Source organism: Diadema antillarum, unplaced genomic scaffold (assembly GCF_040938485.1).
Source record: "Diadema antillarum isolate AM-2024a unplaced genomic scaffold, OU_Dant_1.0 seq00000862_RagTag, whole genome shotgun sequence".
NCBI classification, from domain to species: Eukaryota; Metazoa; Echinodermata; class Echinoidea; order Diadematoida; family Diadematidae; genus Diadema; species Diadema antillarum.
In genome coordinates this window covers 207,688-227,261 of record NW_027271732.1, presented here as the reverse complement: position 1 = coordinate 227,261, position 19,574 = coordinate 207,688, and the positions used below count along the sequence as shown (strand labels likewise).

Genomic DNA, 19,574 nt, shown 5'->3' with positions numbered 1-19,574 from the left:
TGACTTCATATTTTCCTACTTCAGCGAATTACAGCCAAGAAAATCAATATGTTATTGTACTGGAATAGAAAACCACGCAAAATCTAACGGACATGGTTGTCAGTTTACGGTTGTCATGGCAGCCAGAAATATCTGACATTGCTAGATCATATATTATCGAAATGTTCGCAAAAAAAAAATTAGGAAAAGTCACCAAATTTGGTTGAAATTGGATTAAGGACGTCGGAGTGGCAAATAAATTATGTTAGGGGCAGGCACAACAACAACAATAATAACAACAACAATAATAATAATAATGATAACAACAATAATAGCAATAACAGCAACGACAAATCTGTGTTTGACCATGCCTCTCCCTGACCCTAAACCGCTTGGTCGCTTCACTCCCTCAGAAAGGTCATTCTTTTATTCGAATCTGACACGTAGGCCTATACTACAGAGGCTTCTAGGAATTTCAACCCGACTTTCATGGTTTACTTCCTCGGGAATAAAAGCACAATTGTCCAGAGAAAAATATAGGGGAAAGAACATATTCGTCCAGTTTCCGACATAATACAGCCTCATATTATTCGTAATAGTGCTACGCAGTGAACCAAAGCACAGAGAAAGGTATCTATACTCAGGGCCAAGTGCATCCACAGCAGATGACCTACTCCAATATATGGCCCAGTTTAAATTGAATAATAATTCCCGACGTCATACAGCCTTATATCCATCGTAATAGGGCCGCGTAGTGAACCAGAACACAGATAAATACTATGTATAAACGCATGTATATAGGCCCATACTCAGGACCAAGTGCATCCACAGCAGACAATCTACTTCAATAACTATGACGTCCTTTGGTACTACAGGTAAATACATTGACATTTATTATGAGTTTTATATCGGGAAAACAACCTCATCAGTTAACATGTCCATTATCTGTTGCAAGCCAATTAATAGCCATTGTTCTGACTTCAGAAAGCAGTGTTTGATCCATGTTGATTGAGAAACTCTGTATCATATCGACATGATCAATATACGGTAAGTTTATTTGTTTTCTTTTTCTTTAACTCGAGCTTCTTCAAAGCAATATATCATTTTGAGTTAACTTTTGTTACCGTTCATCTGCTTTCTCAGAGGAGTCTGGGGACAAACTTTCCCGGCCCATATCTTTCGAGGTTCCAGCTTGTGTCTTAGACACCTGTTACGAGTATCGCGGAGTGGTTATGCCGAACCACATGTCAGTAAGATGTATGGAAGCCTTGGAAAAGTTTGAGGTTCGTCCGGATGATACATTTATCATCAGCTACCCGAAATCAGGTGAGATACGTACCCCTTCGCCATGACATTTGGCTTTATGAACATCATGTAACGAGATGCCTATGTTTCGTTGTTTCTTCTCATTGTTTATTTTTGTATACCAGCTAGTTCTTTAGGCAGTAGATTCATCTTTCCTCTTTCGCTTATGCACAATACAGTGTTATTTATTGAATATGTATGCATATACACGACGTTTGTGTACTTATGTAGATGATTATCAACGTGAAAAATAAAAATAAATCCATCACTGACGAGACATCGATTTACTCTTCTCCCGCCAGGTACCACGTGGTTACAGCAGATGATACTGCTCATTCGGTGCGAAGGCAACATGTCGAAGCTTGGAGCTGGGCACATGATGACCATGGTTCCCTCCTTAGACATGCACGACGTCGTGAACTATTCTGACGTGAGAGCGAAAAAAAAAAATAAAAATGTGATTGGTTCAAAAAAATTGACTGGACGGTTGGGAGGCAATCATTCTTGGTGTATGAAAATTCAATAAGAGGCCTGCTTTAAGACAGGGTTTCTTCCAAGTAATTATTTGATCATTTCACTGAAACTCGCCAATGATTCAACAGTCAGAAACATTATTGTATCATTTATCATGGTTTATATATAACTTATATAATTATCTGAAGGTTCCATCGTATTTCTTCAGCATTTATAGGCCCTATATACCTAGATTCAAACTTTCATAGATTGACCACCATATTCTATATGTTTGCAAATTCTGTTCTGCATCCTAGCTGCATGCCATGTACCACTTTACTTTATTATATTTGGTGTATTTTTTATTGAGAAATGTGAAAATGAATTGAAATTGAACATTTATTCTTGCATCCCCCTCCTCACATCACAATCCCTTCAAGGAAAAAAAAATCCCGCATACATGCCGCTCACAGACCCCTACCGCGCTTTCACTTCATTCAATTTTGAAACCTCCTATTATGTGCCTGCCTAAAGTGGATGCTTAATCATGTTTGTTGTTTTTAGAGGCTACCTTTTATTTTTGAATGATTATCATCGTGCCATCATGGCCATGGCACATATCTTTTCAGCTGAGCAAAGCTCCGGTAATATCCGACTTTGCCAAAGGGATGCCGTCCCCTCGACTACTGAAAAGTCACTGCCATAGCGACTGGCTCCCAGCAGAAATCGGTACAGACGACCCCAAAGTGAAAGTCATCTACGTGGCGCGAAACCCAAAAGACAACGCCGTTTCTCTTTTCCACTTTTGTTTGCTGGTATCGCGATTGCCATTCTATAAATCTTGGGATGTTTTCATTGAGGAATACATGGCTGGCCGAGGTAAGAAGCTCAATGTAGACATACAGTGCTACACGTAAAATAATTTGAAGACTGTAGTCTAAACAAACAGGGAAAGTATATACAGCCTATATTAGGCCCTACATGAGTATTATATATATTCTGATATATATAACCCCTTGTGGAAAAAGCATTAAGGAGTCGTTTACGTACAATCCATTTAAATCCAGTGCATTGCACGTCAAGATATCAGAAGCCCTTCCAGCTTGTCATCAAAAGGTTCAAATGTTGTTTGGTTACATGCAGTTCGTTATTCGTTTATTTCCATTTCAAATCACAAAAGGCAACATTAACTATCCAGTGTTACAAGATGAAACATACAAATAATCACATATTAAACTTAACACAACAACAACAACAACATCAAGATTACAGTCATAAATTGTTACAGATTGCAACAGGCAAAAGATAAAATGGAAAATGATGTACACATAAAAAGCCAAAATGGCCTGTAGGTGCGCGTACACCGTCGTTAAAAATTATGTAAAATTGGAATCTAAATTATTTGTAGAGATCATAAATCAGTATTATACAGAAGATACACAAAATACAAACATAAAAACAAAACAAAAAATTAAAAACAGACCTGAGAAAAGATGGTTGATTACATCAATATAATTTCAATAAAAAGACAAAAGATGTCATTTATACTGCTTCTTAAATAAATTATTATTTTGCTTATTATAATTATCTGGGTTTTTTGCATTAAAAAATGGTCCTGCATGCATGGCGAAGAGTTTGCTATAATTTCATACTTGAACATTGCCATTGATGAACTTCATTGCAACTCTGTGTATTGTGAGTGTGTTTATTTGAGTTTAATAAAGGGGCCCTGAAATCCAAATGCATGTTGATTTGTGTTGATTTATGATACCCTGAACATCACTTATGCGGTGAAACGAATATCTAGAAACATTCCATGTATTTTTAATGATTTTTCTTCTATTTTTCTTCAGATTACTTGGGAACGCCCACAAAAAATCCTTCCAAACCAATCAATATTCATATTCTTGAGATGACATCATCTGTCAATCATTGCTAAAGTGCTGAATGTTTAACAAAAGACATTGGAATGCACCTTCCCCTCGACTCAGCATAACTTGCATGTTTCTGTCATATTAATGTGACTAACAAAAGACATGGCGAGGGAACATGCAAGTAAATATGCTTAGTCGAGGTGAAGGTGCATTCCAATGTCTTTTGTTAAACATTTCAGCACTTTAGGAATGATTGATAGATGATGTCATCTCAAGAATATGAATATTGATTGGTTTGGAAGGATTTTTTTTGTGGGTGTTCCCAAGTAATCTGAAGAAAAATAAAAGAAAAAATCATTAAAAATACATGGAATAATTCTAGATATTCGTTTCACCGCAAAAATGATGTTGAAGGTATTATAAATCAACACAGATCAACATGCATTTGGATTTCAGGGCCCCTTTATTAATGTGAACATATTCATGATGTAAAGAGAGAGTGTATCTGTGTGAAATCTTTCATTAAGGAAGTTATTTGAAGTTTACTCATATCATACAACTTGAGTGTTTCCAATCGTTTAAATAACTGAGAGGTGTGAGCTAAATGTGGAGATTTTGTAACATGACGTTTTGTTATAGACACACTTTCTTTTCGTTTTGGGATTTACGATCCTTATTTCATTTCCAGATTAATGAGCCTTTTAGTCGGGTACCTAAGGGGGGTCACCGTGCACCCCCCCCCCCCCCCAGGACTCCTCGAAACTTACATTTTCAGGATCCTCATGACATACCAAAACATAATCAAGATGTTAACAGGAACGAAAAGTGGCTCTTCTAGGTGAAATTTAATGTATTCTATTGTTTTTCATAATTTCTTATGTATTTCTTTGTTTTTCAACTTTTTCAACTTTTGCTTTTTCTTTGTTTTTGTATTGGAAATTGTCACTGACCACTTTTCTACCATAATTAGCACAAAACTAGTCAATGAAAGTGATTAATTGTAAAAATAATCAGGTTTTCATGACTTTCATGACAGAGCACCTGTTTTCCATAGGAAATGTACACAAAAGCACAAAATTGTGCCCGTTTTGGGGGGACATTCCGTTACAAAAATGGGCGTGACTTCGCAAAAGTATGCGGGGAAGTTGCAAATTTGGTCTCGAAAGTTGCGTGAGACTTGAACAAAACAAAGTCAAGTAAGTTTCGAGGAGTCCGGGGGTGCACGGTGACCCCCCCCCCCCCCCCCCCCCTCTTAGGTACCCTACTATGTAGGCCCTACATGTAAGCACATATGTATTACATACATACATGTATATATATAATATTATAGCACACCCTGTTGTCGTGGAAACAGAAGAAATACATTTATGTCGAACGCACCCACGAAGTTAAGTGACTTTCGATTAATCAAAAAGAAAGATATGGATAAATACTTAGTAAAGCATACCACCTCCTTAAAATGAGATTATGTGAAAATTGATTTTTTTTCATGCAACATTAACCCTTTAAGGACGGGGGGATCCACCCCCCCCCCCCTCGCAGTTTCGCGCTATAAATCTGTCGCTAGGCTTCTTGACTTTGTTTGGTCAAGTCTCGCACAACTTTTGAGACCAAATTTGCAACATCCGCGTATACTTTTGCGAAGTCACGCCCATTATTGTAACGGAATGTCCCCCCAAAACGGGCACAATTTTGTGATTTTGTGTACATTTCCTATGGAAAACAGGTGCTCTGTCATGAAGGTCATGAAAACCTGATTATTTTTACAATTAATCACTTTCATTGATTTGTTTTGTGCTAATTATGGTAGAAAAGTGGTCAGTGACAATTTCCAATAGAAAAACAAAGAAAAACAAAAGTTGATAAAGTTGAAAAACAAAGAAATACATAAGAAATTATGAAAAACAATAGAATACATTAAATTTCACCTAGAACAGCCACTTTTCGTTCATGTTAACATCTTGATTATGTTTTGGTATGTCATGAGGATCCTGAAAATGTAAGTTTCGAGGAGTCCTGGGGGGGGGGGGGGGGTGCACGGTGACCCCCCCTTAGGTACCCTACTATTGGAAATAACGAAATTCATTTCATTTTTGGATAAACGTACCTCCGGAATAACGAATCTTATGTCACTTTCGGATGAACGAACCTTTAAAATAACGAACATCACCTGTTTCCTTTATCGCTTATACCATAATTGTGAACTGTTTCAGTACCATACGGGCCGTGGTTTGAGAACGTGCTTCCTTGGTGGAGGAGACGAAATCATCCCAACGTGCTCTTCCTCAAGTACGAAGACATGAAGAAGGTACAATACCTTGTCTGTCTGTCTGTCTGTCTGTCCGTTTACTCTCTCTTTCTCTCTACAAGCTCTTTCTTTCTTTGTCTCCTTTTTCAATTTCGGTGAAAATTTCGGTGTGTTCTAAACTATGCAAACCGTTTTTGTTGTTTTTGTTTATTTATTTATTTATTTACTTATTTATTTACTCATTCATTCATTCATTCATTCATTCATTCATTCATTCATTCATTCATTCATTCATTCATTCATTCATTCATTCATTCATTCATTCATTCATTCATTCATTCATTCATTCATTCATTCATTCATTCATTCATTCATTCATTCATTCATTCATTCATTCATTCATTCATTCATTCATTCATTCATTCATTCATTCATTTGGCATTTGATTCTGGGTTGCCAGGGGAGGAAAAAGCAAGCTGTATCACGAGGCTCCAGGCCTTCTTCCCCGACCAGTGCATGCACCCAGAATCAGCTATATCAGTCGATGTTGCTGTTGCTGCTGCTGTTGTGAGTTAATCAACAGTCAGTAAGTTAGTTAGCATGCAATGGAAACAACGGTATATTGAAAAGGAAAGTTATTCACAGTCTTATAACTTTACACTCTCCATTATATCCTATATGCCTATGCTGCGGATGGCAATGAGACGTCTGTTTGTGGCAGTTTACAACACAATGATGAGATTTCTTTTTATTTTCGAATGTTCCACATTTCAGGACCATTATGGAGTAGTGGAACAGGTGGCCCGCTTCATGGGAAAGTCCCTCTCCAATGACGTCATTGAAGGAATTGTTGAAGCCTCTTCCTTCAGAACAATGAAGCAAAACCAACAATCGAATCCGGACACCTTACTCAGAAAATTAAACCATCTCTTCAAAGGCAGGCAGAAGAGCGACGCTTCATTCATGAGAAAGGGTGGGCATTCTAGAAATAATGACAGAAATTAGGTAAAGGAGGGAAGTTCTTCCTTGCATCACTATATCTACGAGCATTAACATGGTTTTCATGTTTCGTGAAATGCTCTCCTTGCAACGAAATATACCACATTTTGAGAAAAGAAAATGAACTAAAAATTTTAGTACTTTTAGAATGTTGTCTTAAGTTGACAATGACTGTAAATGTACGGTTTCATTAAACTTTGCAATGACAGAAATGTTCAGAAACATTCATATCAAAATGCTTAGAAACCGAGTAAGAAGCAGCATGGGAGGTCTGTTTTGTTTGTTTCTTCGCTTGTTTGTTTGTTTGTCTTTTTGTTATTGATAAACAGCTTCTTAGAAATATTTTGACGCAGCTTCAAGGATAATAGCATAAAACCAGGGAGGTAACCAATGGTAAGACAGAGCAAATTGGAAAAGAAAAATCATAAGCGGCCTGATCTCAAGGAAAAAAAAAGGAAATAAACACATGTCCATGTGAATGTCTATGTTAAGATGTATATTTATATCCCGTTCGTCCTCTCAGGTTCTGTTGGTGACTGGAAAAATTATTTCAGCGAAGAGCAGAATCTGCGATTTGACCAACTCTATGGGAGGAAAATGGCTGACTCAGATCTTGTATTCCAGTTTGAATAACTATACTGTATAACTGGGCTGAAAACTTTTTGACACCTTTGAGAAATTCTGAACATTTTCCTAAAATCGAAGTGACTTCTCTGAGGTTATTCTAAATCATATGCTGGTCCATTGTTGAGATAGGGAAAGCTTTCATTTTATTCACAGACGTTCCACCAAGAGTTTTGAACGATTTGTACATTAGGAAGAAAATGACACAATTTCTTGTTTTCGTCACTTACCCATGTGTATTGTGTAACATCTGTGAAGCGTTTTAACAGATTTCGGCTCACATCCAATCCAAATAATCAATCTATCCTTTCTGTCATTGGAATCACATAGAGGTTTGCATTTCTGTCGTTCAAAACCTCAGCTTGTGATCAAACACTAGTCGCCATCAGGGGCATGTCTTTCCCTTTGTGGCCATATCCATTTTCTACAAAATTTTATCGAATTGTGTGATCTTATGTTTTTGCTGTAATGTGACGTAGAGTCAAACAAATTTGTGTAGATTCTAAAAATTATATGTACAACTGTATTGCTTTCCCAATGAATGCAGTGAGTATGCGTAATACGTTTCTTTTGAAAAACAAATTTAACATAATAATATATCATATAGCTTAACTATCTCTTCCTTGTATTTCATCATGATATGGACTGATAGTTTTAGAGACATAGGCCAGATATTGTATCGATTCATATTACTGTGTATATCTAAACATGTCTTGCACATGGCTTTATATTAGTAACGTGTCCATGAAAACGAATGCCAAATACAGCAATGTCAAAATGTAGAGAAGGGAATACACTGTACTATTTATCTTTTCATCTACGGATAGAGATGACTGTACAATGGTAAATTATTTACAAAGAAAATAAATATATATCTTTCAATTGTCATTCATGTTTACTTGTAGCGTAGAACGCACTCAGCATCAACATTCATGTATATTACCAATCATTCTTGAACATTGAACAATAAGAAGTCAGAAAGAAAGAATGACTTGGGCTCTCCCATCTTATGTGAAATTCTTTTGTGTGTATCTTGTCATCATCTTCAAGTTGTGACCATTGGGAGAAAAACAAAACAAAACAAAACAAAACAAAACAAACAAAACAAAACAAAAAACCAGCCATGAGGATGAATTCGACACAATTCCTGAATTCCTTAGGTTGGTCTCACTTTCAAAAGATTATACAGTGTACTCCCAAGAAAACATGAATGTTATTTTGTCTTAAAGGAACTATATAATGCAAATGCATGTTGGCTCTGTCACTTATGGAACCATATGAATATATAAATACTTGTCATATTCAGTGTATTTGTATATTTTTCTTCAGATTTCTTGGATGCGCAGTATAAAAACCTTCTAAATCAAAATTCTGCCTTTGACATCATCATTGTGTCAATCATTGCTACATATAATATGATTAACAAAAGACATCACAGAGAAACCTGCAATTTATGGCCAGTCTAGGGGACGGTGCATCCAATGTCTTTGTGGTGTATTTTGTGGTGCATTCGCATTAACAGTAAGAAATACCTTGCAAAATATCATGGTATTTGAAATACAACATTTCACCATATATGTGAATGCACCTCGTGTGTGTGTGTGTGTGTGTGTGTGTGTGTGTGTGCGTGTGCATGCAGGTGTGTGATATGATTTTAATACCTTGCTTTATTTTTCAATCTACACACTCAAATGCTATGTTCAATATAATCTTAGGTAAGATTCATCATTTTTTTGACATATCTACATTCAAAGAACAAACAAACATGCAATGTCCTCTGTCATTTCTGTCTTAAAAGGATTTTATTCCATTACATTTTTCAGTCACTGGTCAGCACTATAAGAAATAAAGCCAAAAAAGTGCATGAAAATTTGTCAAATCCATTAAAATAATCTAAGAATATATTAATGAAGCATTCTCACATTTTGCATTCTTGGGAAATTATCTTATAATCAAAGTACAGAATAAACTAAAAGCAAACATGAAGTATGGAAATATTTGTATATGCATAATTACATTCAATCAATGTTGATATCATTGTGAAAATCTTTTTGATGTGGCACTTTTGCAGACCACAATCATTAGGCTTCTGAGAGATGAGATTATACACAGGTTCTTTATGACCCCATCCAACGTCACTCTTTTGAATCTCTGTAAGACTAGTCTTCTAGTGATTACTGGATACAGTGCAGCTCATTAAAACATTGAAATAAAAATCTCATAGAATACTCCTACCTTGACTTTCACCATCACTTCTGTCTATAATGCATTCCTAAAAGTATGACCCTTTCACGTAACTCCAAAACTTTCAACAAGTCCTCATCTATATCACCATATACTATAAAAGGGGATATTTTATGCACTAGTAATTTTTCATGCTCAGCTGGGTAAGACGTATTTTGAGTGTTTTTGATTCCTTGGGATCAGGACATGAACCACTGAAACATATGGAATGCCAAACGTGCATTCATTTCCGTGTTAGCTTCTGGTTGCACGAAATGTGCGGAAAGTTCCACACCACAAAAATTTCCACTTCCAGTAGAAGAATTTAACGACATACAATATCATGCAATCATGCAACAGTAAACTAATACTGGTAGTAGTCATTAATATGAAGCATTACAGGGTACAAATATATTAAATTACATTGTACAAAGTACAAAATGGACAGAGCAAATTATCTTCTAAACTAGAAATGTCGCTATGGCGACTGATGCCTCCGCAATAATGCATGATTCTCCCAATAGGCGTATAGTACAATGTCTTCACAATGTGTGATCCATGAGAGTTTCACATAACTGGCAAAATATTGAAATGACAGGTTTGTCAGAAATGTCTTGAACTGGGTGTGGTATAATTTTCTAAGAGTGCAGGTACACATATTTGGGGAATTGATAATTCTTACTTGAATTCCGACAGACCTTTTTATAAGTTTATGCATTGAGTAATTTCCAAGGTATGAAGAAAGAGTGTAATGACAGTACAATATATATATATATATATATATATATATATATTTTTTTTTTTTTTTTGGGGGGGGGGGGCATTGAAACCTGGCCTTTGACCCTTAACCTTTGACCTTTGACCTTCTGGCTGGAAATTTCCCAGAGAATCTCCATTAGGTAATGCATGTATTAAGTTTTGAAACTAATAATGCAAGCATTGCATATACTAGTATATGAGGGAAATAGTAAAATTTTGAGGAGTTGACCTTGACCTTTGACCCCTGACTATTGACCCATGACCCCTAAATTCCCTAGATAATCCCTGCCAGTCAGTACATGCGTATGTACCAAGTTCCACGAAGATACACTGAACCATTTGCGAGAAAAGTGATATTGCAACATTTTCACCTAACCTTTGACCTTTTGACCTTTGACCTTATGACATGAAACTCTCTCTGGAGAATTTTTACGCAGTAGTACATGTCCACACCAAGTTTCAAGAAAATATCTTTGGGCATTGCATAGAAATGGGGGAAATTGCAACACTTGTAGCATTTGACCTTGACCTTTTGACCTTTGACCTCTTGCCAATGTCACTAAAGTCTACTCAACTAATTGTCCCATCATACATCATACTTGGACCAAGTTTGGTGAAAGCTGCTTCATCCAGTTTTGAGTTATCACGTAAACAGATAAATTTTAGGATTTGACCTTGATCTTTGACCTTTGACCTCTGTCCGATTTCACTGAAAAACTAATCAAGTAATTGCCCCATCATACATCATCCTCCAAGAAAGTTTGGTGAAATTTGCTCCATCCAGTCTTGAGTTATCGCGTAAACGGATACAATTTCATGATTTGACCTTGACCTTTGACCTTTAGCCGATTTCACCCAAAATCTAATCAAATAATTGCCCCATCATACTTCATACTTGGACCAAGTTTGGTAAAATTCCAGTAAATATTACTCAAGTTATCGCGTAAACGAAAGCGGACGGACGGACGTACGGACGTACGGACGTACATACGGACGGACGGACGGACGGACAACCCGAAAACATAATGCCTCCGGCACCACTTCGTGGCGGAGGCATAAAAATACTATTGATTTTTTCCCATTTAGTTCCTATCGTATCAATGTGATGGTCACCGATTCTTGATTTATATCATAAACATAGAATAAGCATTAAAACAATGAAAAAGGGACAGAAAGGAACATATTACTCCAAGCAGACAAAAAAAAAAACCCTTCTGATTCTCATCTGTGATGTCCCCTGTATCCATGCAAATTGACACATGCATGTACACATGAAAGTAAGTATAAGTACAGTGCACTCCCCGTATAATAAAGTCCTTGGGATCGGCAGTTTTCTTTTGTTACATCGAAATTTTGTTAACTGATCAATACAGTATAACAAAAACATGCAAACCATGCCCATATTCATAGTTTTTTATTGAACACTAATCACATACTGAAAAACAATGTTAAATGTGATGCTACCTCATTACATGTAATTTCATGCAAATTTTACATCTGAGAGACCTCATTACATGTAATTTCATGCAAATTTTATATCTGAGAGAAAAGATAAACTTGCTTGTACATTCATACTTAGTTTGAAAAACACATATGAAAAATGATGGTTTAGGACTCAGTTACAGTTTATTATTCCAAAAGTTCATTATTACTAAGGTCTGACATTCCAACGGATCAATACTCCCAAGATTCTAAAATCTGAAAGTTTGTAATTTTGAAATTTAGATAATGTTCTACAATGTAAAGCCTTCACCCATGCCATGTTTGTTCTGTTGTGCACTTTCTTGAGCAATCCACATTTCTTTTGTTTTTCTAAATCAATGATGCCCAGATACGACTTCATTATAAGGAGAATTTCGCTATAACCATGTTCATTGAGAGCGAAATTTGCACCATAGACTTTAATGATGATAATTTTGGAACCTGAATTTTCACTTTGATAAAGCAAAATTTTGTTATATCCGTGTTCTTTGTAACAGGCGCGCAGTGTATATTGAATGTACAGAGTAAGTTTGATGACTATTTTCTCACCCAACAAGCCATGCATTGATATCACTCTGATAGTTTTTGATCATTGGTTTGATGCAATGCCCCACAGAGATCTCCTCACTCATCTTAATCAAACAAGAAGAATAAAGCTACTGTGTACAGTAATATCCCTTATCAAGTCACTTACAATTCTTAACACAAGCTTAAATCTAAGATAAACTGCAAGAATGACAACAGAAACAAAGAATGCTGGCATAAATATATGTATTCATCTTTTCAGTAAATAAAGTCAAGTCTCTCAGGACCAGATCCGGACACTGTTGTCAGCACCTCCTGAGACGAGGTAGTCACCAGCCTTGTCAAACATGACGGCGTGCACAGCATCCTCATGGCCAGCCAGGCTGGAGACCTGCAGAAGGCACACCAAAAATGAGTTGTCAAACCACCAGACATTTGCATGAATTATGCCATGACACATAATCTGTCAGCAGGCTAACCACAAGGTAGTAAAAAATTATCTGCCATCAACACAGTGCATATCACAAAGGTTCCACTATCATTGACAGGTTTAAAGAACACAGGCTGAATTTAGAGACATAGAAACTACCAGGAATTAAAAAAAAAGAAGTTTATACCATCTTTCACTAAATGTTCTAAATACTATTTAAGACTCCCCACTTCCTCCCCCCCCCCCAAAAAAAAAAGTTTCAAAAGTTAGACCTGAATTTGAACTTTATATAGGCCCACAGCAGAAGATGCACTCGTAATTGCATCTATTACTAATCACTGCTACAGCAGCAAGGAACAATTAATCAGCTTTTATGATACTTGCTTGTTGCCATGGGAAAAAAGAGAATCTATCAGACAGCTCTAAATTAACCAAGACAACCCAATGAAATAAAACATATATTCAGACTTCAAGCTTTAGATGGTATCATATGCTAGCCTCCAACACAGAAGCTATTTTTTTACAACCACACACACACACGCACACACCCACACACTCACACCTACAAACACAACCAACATCCAAACCGAAAACGAACCTGTCCTGAAGTGAGATCAAACATCTTGATTGTCCCATCATTGCTGCCAACTGCCAGGACAGTACCAGAGGAATCAAAGGCACCACGATTGGCAGGGTGGGGTCCCACATCAAATGTTGCCATGGGAGCACATGTTCTGGTGTCCCACACCTTGACTATGCCATACGAGTCACAGGATGCAATGCTGTCACCCTTCAGACTGAAGGAGGCATGGTTGACCGAGTGCACGTGGCCATAGAAGGTTTGACCACACAGACCCTACCAGGTATGAAATGCAGAAGAGAAATGTTGTAATCTCTGTTGTTGACATCCATGACCACTTTCAACATTCTTTTTTCTTCTTTTATTTAGCAGGTAAAGCTTTACTCACAAGATCAGGACCCTAATGCTGAAATGGTCACATTTAAAACTGCAGGTCAAGATTTACACTCAAGGCCTGAATGACTGATTGTGACTGGTGTGATTCTGAATTTATCTATTCAGATTGGGGCTTGAATGTTCATGATCATAATTGTAATACTTTGTAAAGTAAATCATTTCACCTGTAGTAGAACTACTCTTAAGTAGTTAACACTTATATTTGAGAGTGAAATCAAGTCGTTTTGAATGCACTGTAATTCAAGAAATCATTACACATGAACTGATACTTGATATCTTGTAAAATGCATGGCCATGGCACCACTAAACAGCAGTCATTTTTGTCTGCTGAAACAACTCGACAACAATGTGATATGCAAGTATAGGCCTATGGGTGCAAGAACAACACTGTCACATATTCCTGTATTATTCTCCTGTGCTTCTCCACTATCAGAACGTGACAAGGAAAATATACGAGAGAGGTGTGGACACTCACTGTGCGGGCATCCCAGAGAGAGACTGTTTTGTCTGCAGAGGCTGTCAGGATGTTGTTGGAGAAGGGAAGGAACATGATGGAGTTCACCGAGTCTGCATGGCCACGCAGAGTGTAGCGACATCGCAAACTAAAAAACAATGAGTTTATGATTGAGCACAGCCAGATTCAAAACTTGACAGCAAAATCACAAAATTTCCTCTGTAGATAACCTGCTTTAAATGTATCCAAACAATACAAATCCTTTTCTCTTTGTGCTACCTTGCAGCACTCTATGTTTAACAGCTTTGAAGTGTCACTTCACCCTGGTGTCTTACCAAACATAAAGCATTAAAGCATTGCAAAATAGTGAAGAGCACATTAGACAAAAATTTGAATGCATAATAATAGGACAAATACATACAGGCACACATTCCAAACATCAAACAAATCAATATGCTGCAGGCAGAGCATGTCAATCCTAATTTTACTGTCATACAATCTTTCATTTACAGGGTATACAGTAACTGCATAGATATGTGCACAACAAGCCAGCAAGCTGTGGTCTTGTTGGTGATGGAGCAAAACTGATTACCATAGAAAATTCAAGTTGATGGCATGTAGTTTTCTGCAAGGAATTAGACTAACAGACTAACTTACATGATGTAAAAGATGACTTTTGAGGTCAACAACATATCTAATGGGGTTTGCAAATGGAAGTGACAAGTCCACAGACTAACGACCACACCAGGGGCCATGAAATATTTTCATGGGGGGGGGGGGGGGGGGAGGGAGGCTGTGGGTCGATGGGGGAGTGTCAAAGGCCAATGGTAACCCCCTGCTTCTATAGGAGGAATCTTCAGGGCAGAACCATCGGAGAGTCATGGGTTTTGATTTGATTTTTTTACCTATTTTCTTGTCTTTCTTTCTTTTCTTTTCTTTTTTGAAGAGCCAAAAGTGTGTGTGTGCATGTGTGTGTGTGTGTGGGGGGGGGGGGGGGTGGGTAGGGGGTGCTGCAGTCCCCCCAGCCTCCCCGGTTCCGCAGCCCCTGCATCTCAAAAGCATTTGAAATCTTTTGGATGGACGATTCTGTACGTTTCCTCTCAGTAATGTTGAATACAAGCAATCCCACTGATTGACTGAACTTAATAAATTGACATTTGCAACAGAGGTCAATTTGTTTACTAGTTTACTTTGCTAATATGCTCATTTTTGTGTTTTTGCTTTTTTTTTTTTTTTTTTTTGGGGGGGGGGGGGGATCAATTTACACATAGTTTCAATTCGCCTCACCTGTGGAGATCCCATATCTTGGATGTGTTGTCCATGGATGCACTAGCCACAAAGTCGCCACATGTATGCCAGGTACATCCCCATACTATAGGTGGAAGAGAAAAATTGCAACCACAAATGAAATCACAAGCCTGTCGGAGTCTTCTGTAGGTATCAAATCAGGTGATGACATAGTATGTCTGACTTGCTGAATGTAAAATCCAGGTAATCCTTCCCTAGACCATTAGGGCCCTTTTTTTTTTTTTGGGGGGGGGGGGGGGGGGAGGTGGAGGGAAAGGATTTTTCTTCATGTACTTTCATACATCATTGCCTGCCCTTCACCAGAAGAGCCCTAGCATGAAATTTCGATCCAAAATAAAATTTTGTGATATAATTGGATAGAGTTTTGAAAACTTTTTCATATGATGTAATTATCATTTTTTTGTGTTGATTTTTCAAACGGTCAAGCCTGAGGCCCTTCTGCCAGCCAGGCTGCGATATATGCACATTACCACAAAAGTGGCAACGTCTCAGGCACACATGAACCACCACTAGTAGCCAACTAGTGGCATCCACTGATCCACAAAGATCTTCTGACAAAACTGCTTACCTGCATGCTGGTGTTCTGTAAATGTATGCACACACTCTGCCTTGGAGAAATCCCATATCTTCACTGTAGCATCTCCACTGGCTGTCACTAGCTGGGATCCACTGAAATAAGAACAGAATGTGACTGTCATTATTCAATATTCTCATATTTGCTTCACACTTGAAGTTCTCTGAATTATGAAGAAACACTAGTCATATTTGTTTTTAATGCATTTCCAATTAGTACAAGATAATAAATTCAAGCAGTTTTGGAATACAATTTGAAAAGTCAAACTTAGAATGAAACAGAAACATACTAACAAACACAGGCATATCTGACAGTCCCTTTAACAGTGCACACTGAAAAGGAAAAAGGTACATTCAACCACACCCCCTGCCAGTTTAGCGTTGAACAAATGAAAACATTCATATTTCATCTGAAAGATTGGTGGAGTATCTTCCAGCCCCATATGCAGCTGTCATAGATAGCTACATTGTGTACAATATATTGTACCGCATAAACTACAACTGTATTTTTAAAAGCCCTCTTTCTTAACCAGTGGGCCACAATGTCAGCCAAAAATAAAAATGATTCGTGAAGGCCGTAAAAACATTGGTAGGAGACAAAGCAGTCCTTGGGTTCAAAAAGGTTGAGAAGTGCGGATTTAAAGCATCATAAGCCCATTTGTTGACATATATTTTGTACCACAATATCCTTGTAGCAGGCACAAAACAATTTTAGCTTCTCAACGGTGAAGCCTTTAACCGCGTTAGAGGACAAGTCCACCTTCATAGACATGTGGATTGAGTGAATGCTGCAGTATTAGTAGAACACATCAGTGAAATTTGGGGGAAAATCAGACAATTCATTCAAAAGCTATGAATTTTTAAAGTATCTGCCCACTCGCTGCTTGATGAGAAGACTACTACAGTGTATGATGTCACATGCGTAGAACGACAAAGGAAAATATAAAGAGAATTTCACAAAATGTTACTTTTTGCAATAAGTGCACATTTCCTTGACTTGTCACTGACGTATGTTAAGGTGAATATTATTCCCCCTGCCTTCTAAAAGAGTCAAGTCGAGTGTACTTTTATTATGCGAGAAAAGTGAAAATGTGTTGAATTCTCTTTATATTTTCATAAATTCATAACTTTTGAACGGATTGTGTTCTGATGTGTTCTGCTAATATTGCTGCATTCACTCAATCCACGTGTCTATGAAGGTGGACTTGTCCTTTGAATATAATACTCAGTAAGTGCTGTGCTATGCAAAATATGAACTTAATTCAAATACCCTGAATGTCAAAATGGAAGATAAAGCAACTGAAGTACCGGGTAACTGAGAACATTTGGGCAAGCATTGAGGTATACAATTTTACACATGCCCATATATCTTATTTGGCCAGAATTTCCATGTGAAATTGAGCCTTGTGGCTCTTACCTAGGGTGGAAATCACAGTCCCCTATCCAGTCTGTGTGCCCCTCCCCTGTCATGATAATATCACCGCTGGGAATGGCCCACATCTTCCAGGTTTGGTCATCACTCACCGAGGCCAATATCTGCTTGCGAGGATGGAGGGCAAGCCTAAACAAAAACAAAAACAAAACAACAATGAAATTGATGAAGAGGTGATAGAGAGATGTTCTTTCAAACTCGTGCACGACTGGAAGTGCTATGATAGTTTACAAGTGGATGCAAATAAAATAACTATGGGACAGGCAAAGGATTTAATGTGGTGTTCTATTTTATCCTCAGCATAACATACAAATATCAGTGATAATAAAATAAGGTTTCCATGGCTCCATTCGGGGGATGGAGATCTACATAGATGCAAAGAATATTATCACACATGCAACAAAAATATGGGATTTTCTTATTTCTATCCCACACAGAAACTACGACACTGCATATCATTCTTGACTGACATAACAAAAAAGCATAATATACTTGTTGTTTTGATATATTTGGCAGGTTGGTTTAATGTAATGACAGCTTCCAGCCATTGCTGATTAGTTTTTGTTTTGTTTGTTTGTTTGTTTGTTTGTTTGTTTGTTTTGGTTGTTGTTTTTTTTTTTGGGGGGGGGGTTTACCCGCTAATGGCCAGTGAGTGTGCTTGAAAGGAATGGGTCAGTCGGAAGCCTCCAGTCCTGGTCAGATGAGCTGATGGACCCTTCACATTGGCCAGCTGTGGGTTCACACCATTGTCGACAGGGAATTCACTATCCTGGTGGACACAGTTCAGAAAGAAGACAATTTAATACTATAATTATGCTGATATATAACAAAAAGGTGTTTATAGGTGATATGTTGAAATGGGTTCTCATTCATATTAGGCTTTAGCTTTTCCAAAAAATCCATTAGGAATGAGGTATATTACATAAGTAATCTTTCTGTATTGTTCATATCTTTGTAATTGGCTGTTATGCCTAATATTTACAAAGAATGCTCAACGAAAGTCCTAACTGAATTAGTATAGAAACTCCATGTTGGTCATTTAATCTGAGCAAATTGACTATCAGAAGTATTAGCTTATTTCAAGATTTGCAGCTGTAGGAACCCTACTGATTATCAATCATTGATCAATCAAATCAATTCTTTAGAAACCTGCTAATAAACAATTATGAAAAATTATGGCATGTCTCTTCTTGTTATCAACTGCCGTCTCAATGATATACATTGTAATATTATTTCTTTTAAGAATATGACCCCATGACATGACATGACATGACTAGTATACCCATGGAATGGTCATGTGAAGCACCATTCACCATACCTCAGGGTGCCTGGGCAGGGTTTGGTTGGTTACATCCAGGCTACTGGGGTCCACCTTCTGTGGCTCTTTGGTCAGTTCCCGTGCCTCATGGACGGCCTGCTGGGTGGGACCTACCCCAGACGCATACATGAGACGGCGCTCTTCCTTCGTCATCTCATGCGTGGCCCCCTCTCTCAGTCCACTTTCAAGACTACGCAGGGTAGCTTGCAGAGCAGACACCTGCCACACATGCAATAAGGTGTGTGAAAAAAAGTGGGTAGATAGGCCATAATTGCGGGCAAATTATCACCAAATATATACTTTTTTTTTTCTTCATCAGAATATTACAAGTGCAGTGTTACATGGAAGAAAGTCATGATGTATAACTTCCAAGTAATCAAGAGAGAAGTAGATGACGGGTTCAAATTATCTGATTCCTTTTTCTGACATGTTTGTTAAAATGAAGATCAGCAGTTGTGATCTAACAAATTACATGTTTGTACAGAGGGTGACAACTGAAAAAAAAAAGAAGAAATCAGCCATAGCACAAATGAACCTCTCTTTATTAATAATCTTGTTTGTTTCAATCCATGTTTGTTCTTTAGCTCCATCTCCCATATGTTAGTGCAATCT

General features: G+C 37.5%; 2 protein-coding genes across 2 annotated transcripts in view; one reads left to right on the top strand and one right to left on the bottom strand.

Moving 5' to 3' along the window:
- The first annotated feature begins 832 nt into the window (after positions 1–832).
- Positions 833–7,491, top strand: LOC139740587 (sulfotransferase 1A3-like). The gene is made up of 7 exons (XM_071651174.1): positions 833–854; positions 1,123–1,305; positions 1,587–1,714; positions 2,367–2,616; positions 5,825–5,919; positions 6,634–6,832; positions 7,382–7,491. The coding sequence occupies exons 1-7, from the start codon at positions 833–835 to the stop codon at positions 7,489–7,491; spliced, it is 987 nt and encodes a 328-aa protein (XP_071507275.1).
- Positions 7,492–12,475: 4,984 nt separating this feature from the next.
- Positions 12,476–19,574, bottom strand: part of LOC139740596 (sperm-associated antigen 16 protein-like) — a 28,950-nt gene continuing 21,851 nt past the window's right edge. The window contains exons 8-15 of the mRNA XM_071651184.1: positions 18,963–19,181; positions 18,280–18,413; positions 17,630–17,773; positions 16,208–16,308; positions 15,619–15,703; positions 14,353–14,479; positions 13,500–13,757; positions 12,476–12,862 (exon numbers count right to left, since the gene is read on the bottom strand). Coding sequence (XP_071507285.1) covers positions 12,752–12,862; positions 13,500–13,757; positions 14,353–14,479; positions 15,619–15,703; positions 16,208–16,308; positions 17,630–17,773; positions 18,280–18,413; positions 18,963–19,181 — 1,179 coding nt within the window. The 3' untranslated portion in view covers positions 12,476–12,751. The remainder of the gene's footprint in view (positions 12,863–13,499; positions 13,758–14,352; positions 14,480–15,618; positions 15,704–16,207; positions 16,309–17,629; positions 17,774–18,279; positions 18,414–18,962; positions 19,182–19,574) is intronic.